This window comes from Prionailurus bengalensis, chromosome D1, assembly GCF_016509475.1.
Source record: "Prionailurus bengalensis isolate Pbe53 chromosome D1, Fcat_Pben_1.1_paternal_pri, whole genome shotgun sequence".
Lineage (NCBI taxonomy): Eukaryota > Metazoa > Chordata > Mammalia > Carnivora > Felidae > Prionailurus > Prionailurus bengalensis.
In genome coordinates, this window is record NC_057346.1 from 90,440,961 (window position 1) to 90,457,776 (window position 16,816).

The following is a 16,816-nucleotide window of genomic DNA, read 5'->3' on the forward strand; positions in this document are numbered from 1 at the left end:
CACATCCACGCTAGCTCTTAACGGGCAGATACTGTCAACCTCGCTTTCCTTTGCTCTGCATGACAGACAAACCGGGAACGTGGGAGGGTCCCAAGCCTGGTTTCAGGTCACGCCATGCCCACGGGCTTAGCTTGGGAATTGCAAAGTTGGGATCATCTTTACGAACATGAGGCAGCACTGGCCTGAGGCAACAACTCGGGCTGAGGACAGAAGCTTCGAGGAGCATGACTAGAGTCATGAAGTTTTCAGAACTGTTATTTATTTCCAGTCATTCCCACGTCTGTAGCCTGGAACGGCCAAGGAAGGGCCCTCTGGCTGTGCGAGGGAGGAGACGAGCAGCCATCTCAGACTCCCTACGCTGGAAGGAGGGCCGGCAGGGTTGAGGGGGCTCGGGAGGGCTCTGAGCGTAGGCCGGGGCGGAGCATACCGAGGTGGCCCCGCTCTGGGGACCCGGCCAGCTTCCCTAACGGAGGGGCGGAACTGCGGGTCACCGCCCTGTGTTCCAGGGCTGCCAACACGTGAGTCACACCTGCTGCTGGGAAGGAACTCGTTAGATGAGCTCCACAACGGGGCCCGGATTTTCCAAGCAGCCACACGCGAAGCTGCTGAGGCAGATGCCCCCTCACACGGCTCCGGCGGCGATTAAGTCTTCCGGCGACGGAGGCTTCTGCCTCGGAAAGAGGCGAAGATAATGAGTGAGGAGAACAGCGTGGGGGCGCGGCCACTTCCTCCCAATCCAGCGGTGCCTTCTGGATGGCAGCCCCCTCCCCGACCCAACCGGCCAGCCTGCCGTCGGCCGCAGCTGCTGCTACAGGGACGGCCGGGAGGCGCTCCGCCGCTGGCCGGCAGCTGGGACCCGGCAGTGGGGGCGACGGCTGGCTGGGGTCATTTGTTGGCCACGGCGGAAAGCTGGTCTCGGATGCGGCCCAGCCCGTCCAGCATAGTGTCCAGCGTTTCCTTACTCAGCTCCACGGTGACAGCTGAGACGGAGGGCTTGTCTCCACACAGACTAGGATCTTCCTGGATCTGCAAAGAGAACGTGGCCCAAGAGTCAGAGCCGCCCCTCTTCCCATCACCCTGCAGGTGAGCCCTGGACCTGGGAGCCCCACCCGGCTTTCCTGAACCTCTGAGGACAGGCCCTTGGCTCAGAGCTACACAGCGTCCTAGTCCTGGAGTTGTTTAGCACATGGGATTCCCAGAGGCTCGGGAAAGTTTCTGTCCATAAGGGGTGCTGAGGGAGATTATCGGAGAAGCCGAGGCTCACTCACCCCTTGGACCCCCGACTCTGGGCCGTCGAGTGAGAAGGCGCTGGGGGGCCCACACTGCTGCTCTACGCAGAGGGAGCCAGGGTACATGGGACTCCACCGGGGTGCAGAATAAATATTACAGCTTCTAGCTAGGGTTATCTGTTTCTTTAAGAACAAAAGAAAAGTCTACTAATATCTAAAGACTTAGTTGTTAGAGGCACCCCTACTTTTTCATTTTCTTACAGGTGTGATTTTCTGGGTGTGTGGTTAAGTGAACACAGCATCACTAAACAAACCCTAAAACGGACATGCGGTTTAAAAAGATTCCCGAAAGAACTGTAAAGTGAAGGTAACACCGAGGAGGCGAGAGTGTGCAAACAAGAAAACGAAGGGCTGACAGTTGTCTAACTGCTAACAGGAGCTCCCGCTCAGCCACGTTACAAACAGCAGCGGCCAAATCCACCGGACAGGCAGTTGCCTGAGAGGCACCAAAATTATCAAGAGGGCAGTCTGAAGTCTGATGGCACGCGCCCCCATGGAAGCTAAAGTTTCCCGTCAGTGTGTTAGGTAAACTTCAGGGATCAGCAAACGGTTTTTAAAACTTGTGCTTTGTGTCTGTCTTACCACTTTAAAATGTCTACTTTTGGTCTATGTTTTATTATGTCTGTAATATGTTAATACAGTAGTATTATGTATACTTGACAAATAAAGACTCCCTCTGGGTGCTAAATTTTTTCCTACGGGGTTACAGGTCCCAGAGCTTGGGGACTGGCATTTTCAATGGCATGCGGGGTGTCAAGTCGCTACGGCCCCTTCGTTCCTTCTCACGAGCACGGCGGCAGACGTACCTTCATCTGGAGCAGGCAGGTGGGGACGGCCATGCGGCTGATGCTGTCAGAGGAGGTTTTGATGTCCACTCTCCAGTCCAGGTCGACTAGGCGCGGCAGAGAGACTGTGAAGGAGACAGCCCGGCTCAGAGCTCACGCCCCTCGCCTTCCCAAGCCCTTACTCTGTGACAGCCAGCCCCGATGGCTGTGTCATGCTCCCGGGCCACAGAGCAAGTCTCTGAGGGAGGCAGAAGCCGGGGTTCAAGACCTCACAGGAAGTCACAGGCCTTCTTCGCTACCGTTCTGTGCTGCCTGTGCTTAGTACCGATTCGCGGTGGGCGCCCGTCCAGGCTTCTGCCGGCACACACGACCCTCCAGATGTCGGCACAGAACGAGAGACAACACAAGGCAGGGAAGATGAGGTTGGGCCTGAGTCTTAGGAGATGTGTCGCTTCGACAACAGTGGAGAGAGCTCTGGTTTGAGAGGGAGAGTCGGCTTGAAGCTGGGTTCCACCACTTCTCTAACCTCTGAGCCTGTTTCCTCATCTGTAAAGTGGGGATAACCTTAGCCTAGCTCCCAGGGGTGGGGGTGGGGGTGGGGGTGGGGGTGGGGGTGGGGGTGGGGGTGGGGAGGACCAAATGAGTTAATGCTAGAGTTTGTCAACACTGTGACTGGCTAGTAAGTACAGTAACCATTTATGACATACCTCTTTTATTTCAATCTTTCAAACTAATTCAATTTCCATTACTGTTTTTTTCCTAATGGAAATATAATAGTTTTAAGTACTTCACTTTCTGCTTTCCATATTTCCTTTTTTTATATAAACATCATACCCTTATTATATGAAGTTCACAATCAGAAAAAAAAAACGAAAAAGTGATTACGAAAAAGAAAAGCACAACACACAGTTCACCGGGACTAGGTTAATGCACACTGAGTTCTGGTTACCAACTCTGGCCGCCTGGCAGATGTAGAGCCGGGGCCAGAAAGGAAGGGTAGGGAGGAAGGTGGGTTTCTTGGTACTCACTCTGATTTGCTTGGGCTTCAGTTCGCCAAGTGGAGCTGTTTAAGAGGGAAAGATGAGGAAAAAATAATGGAAGAGGGATGAGAACCGATAACGAGAGAGGCCCGTGGACCTGGACCTCTACCCCTTCCGGGGTCTTTAAGCCTGTAATCACTTCCTGACGGGAAAGGACCACAGAAATGTTTGCCGCCAAGAAGCAGTTTTCTGTCTGTTTTACACAACTCAGTGATGTGAAGGCCATAGTGCTGTTAGTTTTCATAGCTTAGAAGGGCGTCTGGGTGGCTCAGTTGGTTAAGTTTTCATAGGTAGGGAAAAAGAAAAAAAGAAAAGGCTTATGCACGGCATTCGCGCTGCACTATCGTTCTCCGAGACAAAACAGGAAGGGTCAATCTGTTCTCCTGTACTGAGCACCCGCTCCACAAAGTAATGCATCTTCTGCAGACACACCCGAGCAGACCTGTCTAGGGCTACGGCAAAGAGCGCCACAGTGAGGTGCCAAGCACAGGCAAAATAAAACATGGTCACGTGTGAGGAAGTTTCTGAAAAAATAAAACCTTTGGCAATAGGCATTATCTATTATTACAATTCCGTTCAAGCCTACTGCTAACCAGCAGCTAATTGGTTCTGCTTAAATTGTATGTATCCAAAGGATTTTCCCAGAAAATATTTAGATAATTCACAAAAGAAACAAAAATGACTGACTAAACATATGAAAAAGAGGGGCGCCTGGGTGGCTCAGTCGGTTAAGCGTCCGACTTTGGCTCAGGTCATGATCTCGCGGTTCATGAGTTTGAGCCCCACACTGGGCTCTGTGCTGACAGCTCGGAGCCTGGAGCCTGCTTCGGATTCTGTGTCTCCCCCTCTCTCTCTGCCCTTCCCCTGCTCGCCCTCTCTCTTGCGCTCTCTGTCTCTCAAAAATAAAAAAAAAGTTAAAAAATAATTTTAAAAAACACATGAAAAAGACATTTGACATCACTAGTATCAAAGATACATAAACTGAAATGAGGTGCATTTGCCATCTGTAAACTGGGGGAAAACATGAAACAAATTCCCTCCGTGCTGATGAAGGCGTGGGGACGGGGCTCTTGTGTCCTGCTGGTGGAACACAGTTGGCGCAACCTTTCTAATGGCCAACTTGAGAATATAAAGCAAAGCCTCACTCTGGCCTTTAACCAATAAGGAAATGATTAAGCATGTGAGCAAAACTTCCACAGTAAAAATTTTCACTGAAGTGAAAGCTGCCATTAGCCTAAACATCCAACACTAGGGAATTTCTTAACTAAATTATACACAATTTCTCCACATGAAGAATACATTTAGTCATTAAAAATGACACTGAAGATAAATATTGCCCCGAAATATGATTATAAAAGCATTACAAGGAATTCTCAAGAAACGAGCACTTACATGTGTTCCAGGATGATTTTCGTCAGCAGGTTTTTGAGGTTTTGGTGGAAATTTTCAGGAAAGAGAGCCAGGATCGCCTCGGCAGAGGACAGGTCACGGAACACGGCCAGCCTGGTGAGGCGGTGCAGAGCCTGGAGCAGCTGCGGGACAGTGTGTGGTGACGGGGTGGGTGGGGGCGGGCCTGTGCTCCCTGAGGGCCTGCGACTCGCTGCCACAGTCACCTGAACGGTCCCATGGGTCCTGACGCCCATGGGCCTTGGCCCACCCCTACGTCCAGGTGCCTGACCTAGGAACCTGTCAACATGCCAGAAACTTCTGCTTGGGAACAAAGGGTTAATAAGCCCTCTTTCCTTGTGCACAGAATCTGACCTTCAGTTCACTTTCCAGCCTGTTCCCTGGTAACGCGAGAGAAGTGAAAAGTTAGCTGTGTTACTAGGCGACACTGCCTCAGGTCACTGCCTGGGGTCACTGCCTCGGGCCCAGGAGGTCCGCATGAACTCCCTGAGCTCGGCTTCCGGCTGCACGCTGCCTGCCCCAACCCGAAGCTGGGCGTACTGAATCGTTACGAGATACTGGCTCCCCAGGGGGCTGGCCTCTCAATCCAGGGTGCCCTTGTCCCTAGGCTGTCACCGAGGAGGGCAAAGAGAACAAATGGATCAGGTGGCTGTGCTGACTGCCCAGGGGTGCCTGACGCTGCCCCGCTAGGCTGCCGTGTTCCACTCTGTCCTTCCAACCAATTGGGCAGCCCAATGTGGCCTGCGGTCGTCTGGGAGCCTAACAGTGCTTAGCTGAAAGCAAGAATCCGGAGGGAACTAGGGCTTTTTCGGATGCCGCGGGAGGACCTGCAGCCGCAGAGGCACAACTGAGAGGTGCGGGGGCATTAGCCCTCCACTGATGAGGGTGCAAGTTAGTGGATCGATGCCCTCCAGGGTGGCAATTCAGGGCTGTGTTCCCCAGGGTTTCTTACAGGATCCCCCGATTGAGCGCTGTCACCCACAGCAGTAACCAGACATCAACGCAACCCTTCGCGGCTTTGCTCTCCTTCCCTGCTGGGTTTTCCCCACTCCCTCCCTCCTCCGTGCTTTCCAGACTCACTTCCCCAGGGAATTACGTGCAGCCAACTCTTCGCCTCAGGGTCTACTTTTGGGGAACCCAAACTAAGTCCAGCTCGCTTCAATAATCTGGCTTCTGCCTTTTACTGTTCTATCACTGACTTCAATGAACAGAGCTCTGGGTTAAAAATAGCAACAATAACAACAACAACAGAAGCAACAACATAGGTCTGTTTGGATGAACTCCTGTTTTAGAAACCTATCTGCCCTAAAAAGAGAAGGCTGTGAGTACTGCATGAACTCACTCTTCCTCTTGGCCACCCGCTGAGGTCAGGTGGGGGTCCAGGAGCATGTCCCCTGACTCATACTCAGGCCTTGGAGCCTCTGCCCAGTGATCCCGAAGAAGTCTGTCAAAGCTATCTGGCTGACAATCTAACAGCAGAGGCAGGTTACAGGGAAAGAAAATCACAGAAAGGCTGGCTTTGGTCCACACTGTCTAGGGAACAGGTCTAAAAAGGAAATGGCCGGGACCTCTGATTCTAGGTATAATTCTCCCATCCAGGCCTCATTTATCATAAGGAAGTGAAGGTTCAAAGACCTTCCTAAGTTCACTAGCATTAAAAAAAAAAAAAAAGAAATCTATTTTAAGTTTGTTATAATGTCAACAGACATTTCAGGGGAAATATTTCCTTAGATGTGGCAATGACTGGGACGTTAAGAAAGAGCCTAATGAGCTGAGAAGCCAGTGGCCAGAGGTCATTTCTGACCATACTTACCTGCTCTGCTTCCTCCTGGGTCACAGACAAGCTGGAACATGTCATATCCAAGAGTTTTTTTGAGCCAACGGCTGAACTGGAAAAGCTCTCTTGGCACAGCTGTCTGACAACATCTTTTGAGGAGGCCTATGAATTAAATCACAGGTGGGGGAAGAAACCAATTCAGACTCTGAACATACATGTTTTAGAGCATAATACTGTCCCAGTCATGGTGTGACACCTTTGAGACTCAAGATTTAAAGGTCCTTAGGACACTTCCATTTCTGGAAAGATGAAACAGATGTACTTTTCCTTAATTTTTCCTTAGAAGCATAAAGAAACCCATTGGGCACAATTAAAACCACATACAGAAAACAAACGCAAAATAACTCTGACAGCGGGGGTGGGGAGGCAGGGGGAGAGGGGAGGATCGGGACCTGCTGTGGAGTTCATGACCAAGAAATGACATGGTGGTGAGTTTACTGGATTCTCTTTTTGTTTGTAAACTGCAGACTTTGACCTGAAGAACAGGGCAACCCACAATGCCAACAGGTACACAAAAACAAAACCAAAAACTCCAACAAATACTTGCTCTCTCTGGCCAAAAAAGTTCAGCAAGATAGAAAACTTTTAAGTGATAACAGCTCTGGTGCAGCTGAACACCAGAGAAAAAACGATAGCCCCACTTCCGCCTATGTCAGCAAAGGCTGAGTGGGGAATGCAGACTTCCACCCTCTGCTGCTGCAATGCGGTGTCCCAACGCCCCCACCGGGGTGGTGTCAGAGAAGGCCAAGTAGGGAGCTGGGACCTTCATCCACACTGAATGACAGCAAGTCCCACCACCCCGTGGTATTAATAGTCACCACATGGAGCCAGGACTCCCACCCCTGCCCCGTGGTCACAAGGAACCCCCACTTTTGGGTGTCAGTAGGAGCCAAGTGCAGAACCTGGAGTTTTATCTCCTTCTGGTAGTGATGAGGTGGAAATCCTTTCCCCCTACCCAAGCAGTGTCAGAGAAAGCCAGCTAAAACAGAAGATTTAAATAAGATCCAGAATCTTAGAGTATAATACAAGAATGCCCAGCTTTCAACTGAAAACCATTCATCATGCCAAGAGCCAGAAAGATCAATGCAAAAAGATAATCATTAGATTGTCCACATCAAGATAAGAGATGTTAAAATTATCTGACAAAGATTTCAAAGCAGCCATGATAAAAGTGCTTCAACAAATACTTACAAACACACTTGAAACAAATTAAAAAGCCAGAAAATCCCAGCAAAGAGGGAAGATACAAATAAGAACAAAATGGAAATTTTAGAACTGAAAAAATACAATAACCAAAATTAAAAGTTTGGTAGATGGGCTCAGTACCAGAAAGGGACAGAGGAAAGAATCAGTAAACTGGAAGACAGAACACTCGACATTACCCAATCTGCACACAGAAAACAGACCGAAAATAATAACAGAGCCTCAGGGGTCTATGGGACTATACCAAAAAAATCTAACGTTATGTCACTGGAGTCTTAGAAGGGGAAGATAAAAGAGGGCAAGGCTGAAAAAGTACTTAAAGAAATAATGGCTTAAAACTTTCCAAGTAGGGGTGCCTGGGTGGCTCAGTCGGTTAAGTGTCCGACTTTGGCTCAGGTCATGATCTCACGGTTGGTGGGTTCGAGCCCCGCGTCAGGCTTTGTGCTGACAGCTCAGAGCCTGGAGCCTGCTTCGGATTCTGCATCTCCCTCTTGCTCTGCTCCTACCCCAACTCATGCTCTGTTTCTGTCTCAAAAATAAACAAACATAAAAAAAAAAAAATTAAAAAAAAAAAACTTTCCAAGTTTAGCTACAGACATAACTGTATACATTCAAGAACCGAAGCAAATTCTCAAGAGGATAAATCCAAAGAAACCTATACCAAGACGTATGTCCAGCAAAACTAAAGGCAAGGAAAAAAAATCTTGAAACCAGTGAGAGAGAAACAATATCTTATCTATATGGGATAATGAGAATAATAGCAGATTTCAAATCAGAAACCATGGAAGCAGGAAGGCAGTGGCACAACATTTTTCACAATATTTACAGATATTGGAAGAGAAATGATCAACCTGGAATCCTACACCAGCAAGAAATGTCCTTCAGAAAATGAAGAGGAAATCAAGACATTCTCAGATAAAGGAAAACTAAGAAAATCTGTCACAAGACAAAAGAAGTTCTCTTAACAGAAAGGAAACAGTAAAAGGAACCTGAGAACATCAGGAAGAAAGAACACAACAAACAAAAATAAGGGTAAACACAATAGACTTTCCTTGTCTTGAATTTCTAAATTCTGTTTGAAGGATGAAGCAAAACTTATACCACTGTCCAATGTGGCTCTAAATGTATGCAGAGGAAATAACTTAAAGGCAATTATATTATAAACAAGGGAAGGGACTTGAAGGAAGATAGGGTCTCCACACTTCATCTCTAACTGGTAACATGAGGACACTGATAGATTGTGATTTATGTATATAAATGTAACGAGAGGAACCACTAAAAAGATTAGAAAGAGAAATATATTTTAAAATGTTATAGATAAGAGGGAATGCCAAAAATGTGTTCAAATAGCCACAGGAAAGCAGGAAAATAGTAAAAAGAAACCAAAGAACATAAAAGAGCAGATAAAGAAACACAAAAAATTAAATGGCAGACTTAAATTCTAACATTCGATAATTATATGAGCTGTAAATGATAAATTAAATATGAGCTACAAATATGACTCAATTAAATGCTGTCTATTAGAAATGCTCTTCAAATATGATAGAGACAGATTAAAAGCATGGGAAAAGATATATCATGCAAATATTAATGAAATAAAATCAAGACTGGCTACATTAATATCAGACAAAGTAGACTTCACAGCAAAGAAAATTACCAGAGACAGAAAGGGACATTATATAATGATAAAAGGTTTCCATCTCCTAAGAAAACATCCTAAATATGTATGCACCCAGGAAGAGAGCTAGAAAACACAAGAAGAAACAACAGATAGAACGGACAGGAGGGATAGACAGATCCACAAATGCAGTTGGAGACTTCAACAACTGTCTTTCAACAACTGATAGAACTAGACAGATATTCAACAAAGACATAGAACATTTCAGCAACACCATCAATCAATCTAATCAACATGTATGGAACACTACCCAGCAAGAGAATATACATTCTTTTCAAGTGCCCACTGAACATATACCAAGATACATCATATTCTGAGCCATAAAACAGACCTCGACAAATGTGAAAGAACTGAAATCGTATAGAGTGTGTTCTTGGTGACCACAATGGAATCAAAGTAGAAATCACTAACAAAAAGATGTCAAGAAAATATCCAAACAGTTGGAAACTTAATCTACAGATCAGAAAGGAGCACAAGGGAAATTTTAAAAATTATACTAAATGCGTAAAAACGAGAAACAAAACCAAAATTTGGGGGACACAGTCACGACAATGTTGAGAGCAAAATTTACAGCATTAAATGCATATATTAGAAAAGAGGAAAGTTCTCAAATCAATAATCTAAATTCCCACCTCAAGAACAAAGAAAAAGAAAAGCACAATAACCCCAAAGGAAGAAGGAAGGAAACAACAAAGAGCAGAAACCAATGAAATTGAAAACAGAAAAAAAAAAAAAAAAAAAAAGAGAGAAATCAATGAAACAAAGAACTAGGTCTTTGAAAATATCAATAAAGTTGGCAAACTTTTAGCAAGCCTGACAAAGTTAAACAGAGAAGAGACCTAAATTACCACATTCAGGAATGAAGCAGGACGTAGCACTACAGATTCTAAAGATTTCAAAAGGAAAATAAGAGAATAATTGCAAACAACTCTATACATATAAATTTGGCAGCTTAGATAAAGTGGATAAATTCCTCAAAAAAACACAAACTACCACAATCCCCCCAATATGAAACAGATAATTTGGATAGCCCTATAATGATTAAGGAAACTGAATTCATAATTTAAAACTCCCCAAGAAGAAATCTCCAGGCCCAGATGGTTTCACTGGAGAATTCCTTTTTTTTTTTACATTTTTTTTTAATGTTTATTTTATTTTTGAGAGAGAGAGAGAGCGAGCGAGCACAGGGGCAGGGCAGAGAGAGGGAGACCAAGAGTCCCAAGCAGGCTCTGTGCTGACAGCAGAGAACCCGATGCAGGGCCTGAACCCATGAACCTGAGATCTTAACCTGACCCGAAGTCGGACGTTTAACTGACTGAGCCACCCTGCCATCACTTGCTGGAGAACTCTAACAAATGTTTAAAAAGAATTAACTAATTCTACACAATCTTTTCTAGGAAACAAAAAAGGATACCATATTAACCAGCTCAAGAAGAAAATCACATGATATTAATCAATGCAGAAAAGGCAGCTGACAAAATTCAACACCCATTCTTTTTTTTTTTTAAGTTTTATTTTGTTTTGAGAGAGAGAGAGAGAGAGAGCACACAAGCAGGGGAGGGGCAGGGAGAGAGGGAGAGAGAGAATCCCAAGCAGACTCCATGCTCAGTGCAGAGCCCGATGTGGGGCTCAAACCCACAAACTGCAAGAGCATGACCTGAGCCAGAACCAAGAGTCAGTGATTTAACTGACTGAGCCACCCAGGTGCTCCTCAACATCCATTCCTGATGAAAACTCTCATAAAATTAGAAATAGAGAGGACTTTCCATAACTTGATATACAGCATCTACAAAAAACTGAGAGATAGCATTATACTTAATGGTGAAAATCTAAAGTCAGGAACAAGCCAAGGATGTCTGCTGTTACCACTCATTTTCAACACAGTGCTGAAAATTCTAGCCACTGAAATAAGTTAAGAAAAAGAAATAAAAGATCAGAAACGTAGAAACAAAGTTGTCCCTATTTGCAGATAACAGGACTGTCTACACAGAAAGTCCCAAGGAGTGTACAAAAAAACCTACTAGAATCAGTGAGTTCAGCATGTTTGCAAATAGGAGATACGCATAAAAAATCAGCTGTATTTCTACATGCTAGCAATGAACATGTAAACACTGGAATTAAAACTACAATATCAGTGGGGCGCCTGGTTGGCTTGGTCGGTTGGGCTTCCGACTTCAGCTCAGGTCATGATCTCGCAGTCTGTGAGTTAGAGCCCCGCGTAGGGCTCTGTGGTGACAGCTCAGAGCCTGGGGCCCGTTTCGTATTCTGTGTCTCCCTCTCTCTCTGCCCCTCCCCTGCTCATGCTCTGTCTGTCTCTCTCTGTCAAAAATAAATAAACATTAAAAAAACAAAAAAACAAAAAAACCCCAAAAAACTACAGTATCAGGAGCACCTGGCTGGCTCAGTCGGAAGAGCATGCAACCCTTGATCTTGGGGATTGTGAGTTCGAGCCCCACACTGAGTGCTGAGATTACTAAAAACAAAATAAATAAACTTAAAAAAATAAATAGAAATAAAAATACACATCATTTGCAACTGCTCAAAAAAAGGAAAATACTTGGTGTAAATCTAGCAAAACATGTACAGGACTTGTATGCTAAAAATTACCCAACACAGATTAAAGAAATCAAAGATCTAAATAAGTGGGGAGCTATACTATAGATTGGAAGATTCAACACACTAAAGATGTCAATTCTCCCCTAACTGATATACAGGTTTAACACAATTCTTACGAAAATCTCAGCAGGTTTTTAAAAATATAGACAAAATCATTCTAATATTTATACAGGAAGGCAAAGAAACTACAATAGCTAAAACAATTTTGATAAAGAATGAAGTAGGACAAATCAGCCACTCTGATTTTGAGACTTATTACATAGCCACAGTAATCAAGACCATGTGGTATCATCGGAGGAATAAACAAATAGATAAATGAAACAAAACAGAGAATTCTGAAATAAATTACACAAATTTACCCAACTGATTCTTTTTTTTTTTTTTTAAGTTTATTTTTATTTTGAGAGTGATCGAGAGCAAGCAGGGGAGGGACACAGAGAAAGGGAGACAGAATCCCAATAGGCTCTGCACTGTCAGTGCAGAACCCAACGTAGAGCTCGAACCCCTGAACAGTGAGATCATGACCTGAGCTGAAATCAAGAATTGGATGCTCAACGGACTGAACCAACCAGGTGCCCCCCAACTGATTGTTGCCAAAGTAGCAAAAGCAAGTAAATATAGGAAGGGCAGCATTTTCAACAAGTGTACCAGAACAACTGGCCATTCACAGGCAATAAATAAATAAGTAAATCTCAAACTGTCTTACACATGTTATGCAAAATTAACTCAGCGTGGATTATGTACTTAAATGGAAAACGCAAAACTATAAAACTTTTAGAAAAAAGAGGAGAAACTTTGGAGACCTATGGCTTGGCAAAGAGTTCTTAGCCATGACACCAAAAGCACAGTTGGTAAAAGGGAAAATTGTTGACAAGTTGTACTTCACCAAAACTAAAACTTTTGCTCTGTGAAAGCTCCTGTTATGGGCTGAATGGTGTCTCCCTAAAATTCGTATGTCAAAGTCCCAAATCCCAGTACCGCAAAATGTGATCTCATTTAGAAACAGAATTGTTGTAGATGTAATTAGTTAAGATGAAGTCATTAGTTAAGATGAAAACCCTAATCCAACAGGACCCGAGTCCTTATTTTAAAAAGGGAAATGTAGACACAGAGATGCAAAAAGGGAGAACACTCTATGAAGATGAGTGCAGAGATTTACAAGCTAAGGTATATGGAATGTTGCCAGAAACTAGGAACTAGGCATGAAACAAACTGGTCCCCACAGCCCTCAGAAGTAACCAATCTGGCCAACACCTGGCCTCCAGAACTGTGAGACAATAAACTCCTGTTGTTTAACCGCGACATCTGTGGTACTTTGTTATGGCAAACCAAGCAAGTTAATACACCCCTATGAAGAGGATGAAAAGATAGCTACAGACTAGGAGGAAATATTTGCAAACCACGTATCTGACAAAGAACCAGTATCTAAAATGCATAATCTCAAAACTCAAAAGTAAAAAAGCAAACAATGCAATTAGGATATGGGCAAAAGACATAAAGAGATATGTCACTGAAGAAGATATACAGATGGTAAACAAGCATGTGAAAAGATGTCCAGTATCACTAATCATAAAAAATAAGCAAATTAAAACCACAACGAGATGGCGCCTGGGTGGTCCAGTTGGTTAAGCGACTGACTCTCGATTTTGGCTCACGTCATGATCTTATGACCAAGAGACTGAGCCACGCAATGGGCTCGGCAGGTGTGCAGCCTGCTTGGGATTCTCTCTCTCCCTCTCTCCCGCTTGTGTATGCGCACGCGTGTGCTCTCCCTCTCAAAATAAATAAAAAAACATTAAAAAAAACCCACCATGAGATACAAATACACACCCATCAGAATGGCTCAAGTAACATGCAGTGATGACAACGAATGCTGCCAGGATGGGGAGAAACAGGATCCCTGATCTGTTGCTGGTGAGAATACAAAGTGGTACAGCCCCTCTGGAGAACAGTTTGGCAGTTCCTTAAAGCATAAAAAAACCAAAAAACCCCAACGAACCATGCAGCTACCAAATGGCCCAGCAACTGTATTCCTGGGCATCTATTTCAGACAAATAAAGACGTGTTTTCATATAAAAACCTGTACACCAATGTTTATAGCAGCTTTATTTGTAGTACCAAAAAATCGAAAACAATCTAAACGTCGTATCACGGAATACTCCTCAACGATAAAAAGAAAAGAACTATTGCTACAACGTGGATGAATCTCTAGAGAAAAGGGCTAAGTGAAAAAGCCAATTGCAAAATGTTATGTATTAAATGATTCCATTTATGTAACGTGCGAAATGACAAAATTATAGAAAGGAAGAATGCCAGAGGGCAAGGAGAAGGCAAGGGCAGAGGGGAAGTGGATATGGCTATAAAAGGGCAACACGAAGGATCCTGTGATGATGGCAATGTTTTGTATCTTGCCTGTATCAAAGTCAATATCTTGGTTGTGATATCATACTATAGTTTTGCAAGATGTTACTGATAGGGGGAACTGGGTAAAGGGTAAATGGGATCTTTCCGTACTGCCTTTTAGAACTACATGTAAATCTATAATTACCTCAAAATAAAAATTCAAAGTGATTTTTTAAAAAAGAAAATACATAGAATAACAGGAATGAAAATGGATTAACTATTGCTACATATTGGCAAGAAAAAAACAGCCAGGAACAGAAAAACCAAATGCTGTATTATTCCTTTCATGTGAAGCTCAAACATGGGCAATATTAAATTGATTTTAAAAGTAAGGACAGTGGCTACCACTGGGTTGGTGAGGGTAGCAATTATGGAACAACGGAGAGATTTGTGCAGTACTGGTAATGTTTTGTTTTTGACCAAAGTGATGGTTACATAGGTCTGATTAATCCCTGAGATGTGCACTTTTCTGTGTGTTACACATTAATGATAATTTTTTAAAGTTTATTAAAGAAAAAAAAGTCCACACAGATGAATACGTAACGGGTGGTCAGAACAGCCACAATAAGGGTTGAAAGGAGAGCCATAGGTTTCCAATCCTAGCTTTGTTACTTCACTCGTTAATTCATATAACAGCTATGTATTGAACACATCCGTGTGCCAGGAGTTGAGGATACTTGTTGGGGATACATTTGTGAATAACATAGAGCAGATGCTTTTAGGGAAGGAAAATACAAATGAGCACTGAAGAGACTGTTAAGACAAAGGAGGGACCACTGCATGGACCAATCAATGACGATGCTGTGCCATGAACTGCTTAGTATTAACTCAGCCTTCTTCATCTGGAGTTAAAAAAAAAAAAAAGAAAAAAAGAAAAAAATCCCGATTGGATCTTACATTCTGTAAGAAAGGCAGAAAAGTGTCTACAAGGGACGATAAGGCCGCCCTTTCTTCCACAGGCGAAGTCAGAGTTAAACAAGTAATTCCAATCCATCATTTCATTTGGTTTTAAGTAGCCTCACAATCTTTCAAATAATCCTCCGGGGAGTGTTTTGGCCCTTACGCCGGTCAAAGGAACTACAGAAAACCCGCGATTCAGGAAAACAGAACGCACGCTTCGCTCAGGGGGCTGTGCGGACGCAGAGGAGAGAGATTTCCCAACTACAGAGCGAAGGAGGGCTGCGGGCTGAAATGGGGAACTCGTAGTGAGGGTCTAGCACTTACCACCTCAATACACCAATCCCGAAAGCCAGCCCCAGAGACTCTTAGTAGGGGGCACTTGTACAGCGCCTGCACGTCCGTTATCTGATTTGTCTCCCCACCATCCAGTCGGGGCGGCATTAATTTCGTGCTCACTTCCAAAAAACCTCGGAAAGGCGCAACTGCGGGGTCACCCAAAGAGGCAGTGGCAGAGTCGAGGCTCCAAATCAGGGTTCCTTTAGTCTTCCCTCTCCTTCCCAAGTCCCGGGGACAAAGACCCGCCTCGCGCTGTCCCCACCCCTCCAGTTTACCTTCAGCAGGCTCTGGAGCGCGGCGAAGTTCTCCACCGTCAACGCGGCCATCTTCCCCGAGTCACCTGACGGTGACACGCGGAGAAGCTCGTCACGTGGCTCCGAGGCCGCCGCAGAGCATGCCGGGGGCTGTAGTCCTTCAGGGGTGGAGGCTGCCGCGGTGGTGGCGCTGCGGGATGGGGAGGGGCCAATAGGATGCGACCACCGGATGGCTCCGCCTGGGGACCCTAGGACAGTGGAGTTTGGAGGGCGCAGGCGCGGGATGATTTTCCCTCGTGGACATTTGCCTGGCTTGGCTACTTACCAGGTCAGGGAAAACTGATTTTCCCTGACCCCTGTGGGTGGGCTGGCTGCTTTGGGGGATGCCCTTGCAGGTGGTATTCACACCCATGTGTAGTCCCCTCCCACACTGTACCAGGATTGGTCTGTGTGGTCAATATCAGGTGGCAGAAGTGATGGGATGTCACTTCTAAGATTATTTATAGAAGACTGTAGCTTTTGGGTACTCTTCTGTCTACTTTTTCTTGACTCTCTTGCTCTGGGGAAAGTAAGCTGTCATGCTGGGAGCAGTCCTCTGGAGAGGTCCATGTGGCAAAGAACTGAAGCCTCTGGCCGGTAGCCAGCAAGAAACTACAGCCTGCCAACAACTTCATTACTGAGTTTAGAAGCAGCTTCAGTAGCCTTGGTGGAGCTCTGAGACGACAGCAGTCTTGGCCAACATTTTGACTACAACCTCGTGAGAGATTCAGAACCAGAACTACCCAGCTAAGCCACTCCTGGATTTCTGGTCTTCAAGAACTGTATGATTATAAATGTTTGTTGTTTTAAACCACTAAGTTTGGTAATCTGTTTGGTAAGCAATAATAACTAACACATGGAGGCAATGAAGCATAGTGGCTTTAGAATTCCATCTAAGTCTGAATCCCAACTCTGCATGTTATTAACTGTACCTTGAGCAAATTCTGGAAATTCCGTGAGCCTCGGTTTCCACATCTCTTAAATGATGTTGATCACACCTACCTCAGAAAGCAGAGCTGACTGATAGGT

At 44.9% G+C, this 16,816-nt stretch overlaps 1 protein-coding gene across 1 annotated transcript; it reads right to left on the reverse strand.

Moving 5' to 3' along the window:
- Positions 1–237: 237 nt before the first annotated feature.
- COMMD9 (COMM domain containing 9) lies at positions 238–15,855 on the reverse strand. The gene is made up of 6 exons (XM_043580973.1): positions 15,770–15,855; positions 6,335–6,460; positions 4,507–4,646; positions 3,103–3,137; positions 2,096–2,199; positions 238–1,026 (listed from the first exon to the last, which is right to left on the reverse strand). The coding sequence occupies exons 1-6, from the start codon at positions 15,818–15,820 to the stop codon at positions 886–888; spliced, it is 597 nt and encodes a 198-aa protein (XP_043436908.1). The 5' UTR covers positions 15,821–15,855; the 3' UTR covers positions 238–885.
- Positions 15,856–16,816: the final 961 nt, after the last annotated feature.

Excerpts from the sequence above, each read along its gene's own strand:
- COMMD9 (XM_043580973.1), bottom strand. The coding sequence starts at position 15,820 with ATGGCCGCGTTGACGGTGGAGAACTTCGCCGCGCTCCAGAGCCTGCTG. Across the intron at positions 6,461-15,769 it reads CGCTCCAGAGCCTGCTGAAG|GCCTCCTCAAAAGATGTTGT; the intron begins GTAAACTGGAGG and ends TTTAATTCATAG. Across the intron at positions 3,138-4,506 it reads AAAATCATCCTGGAACACAT|CTCCACTTGGCGAACTGAAG; the intron begins GTAAGTGCTCGT and ends CCTCTTAAACAG.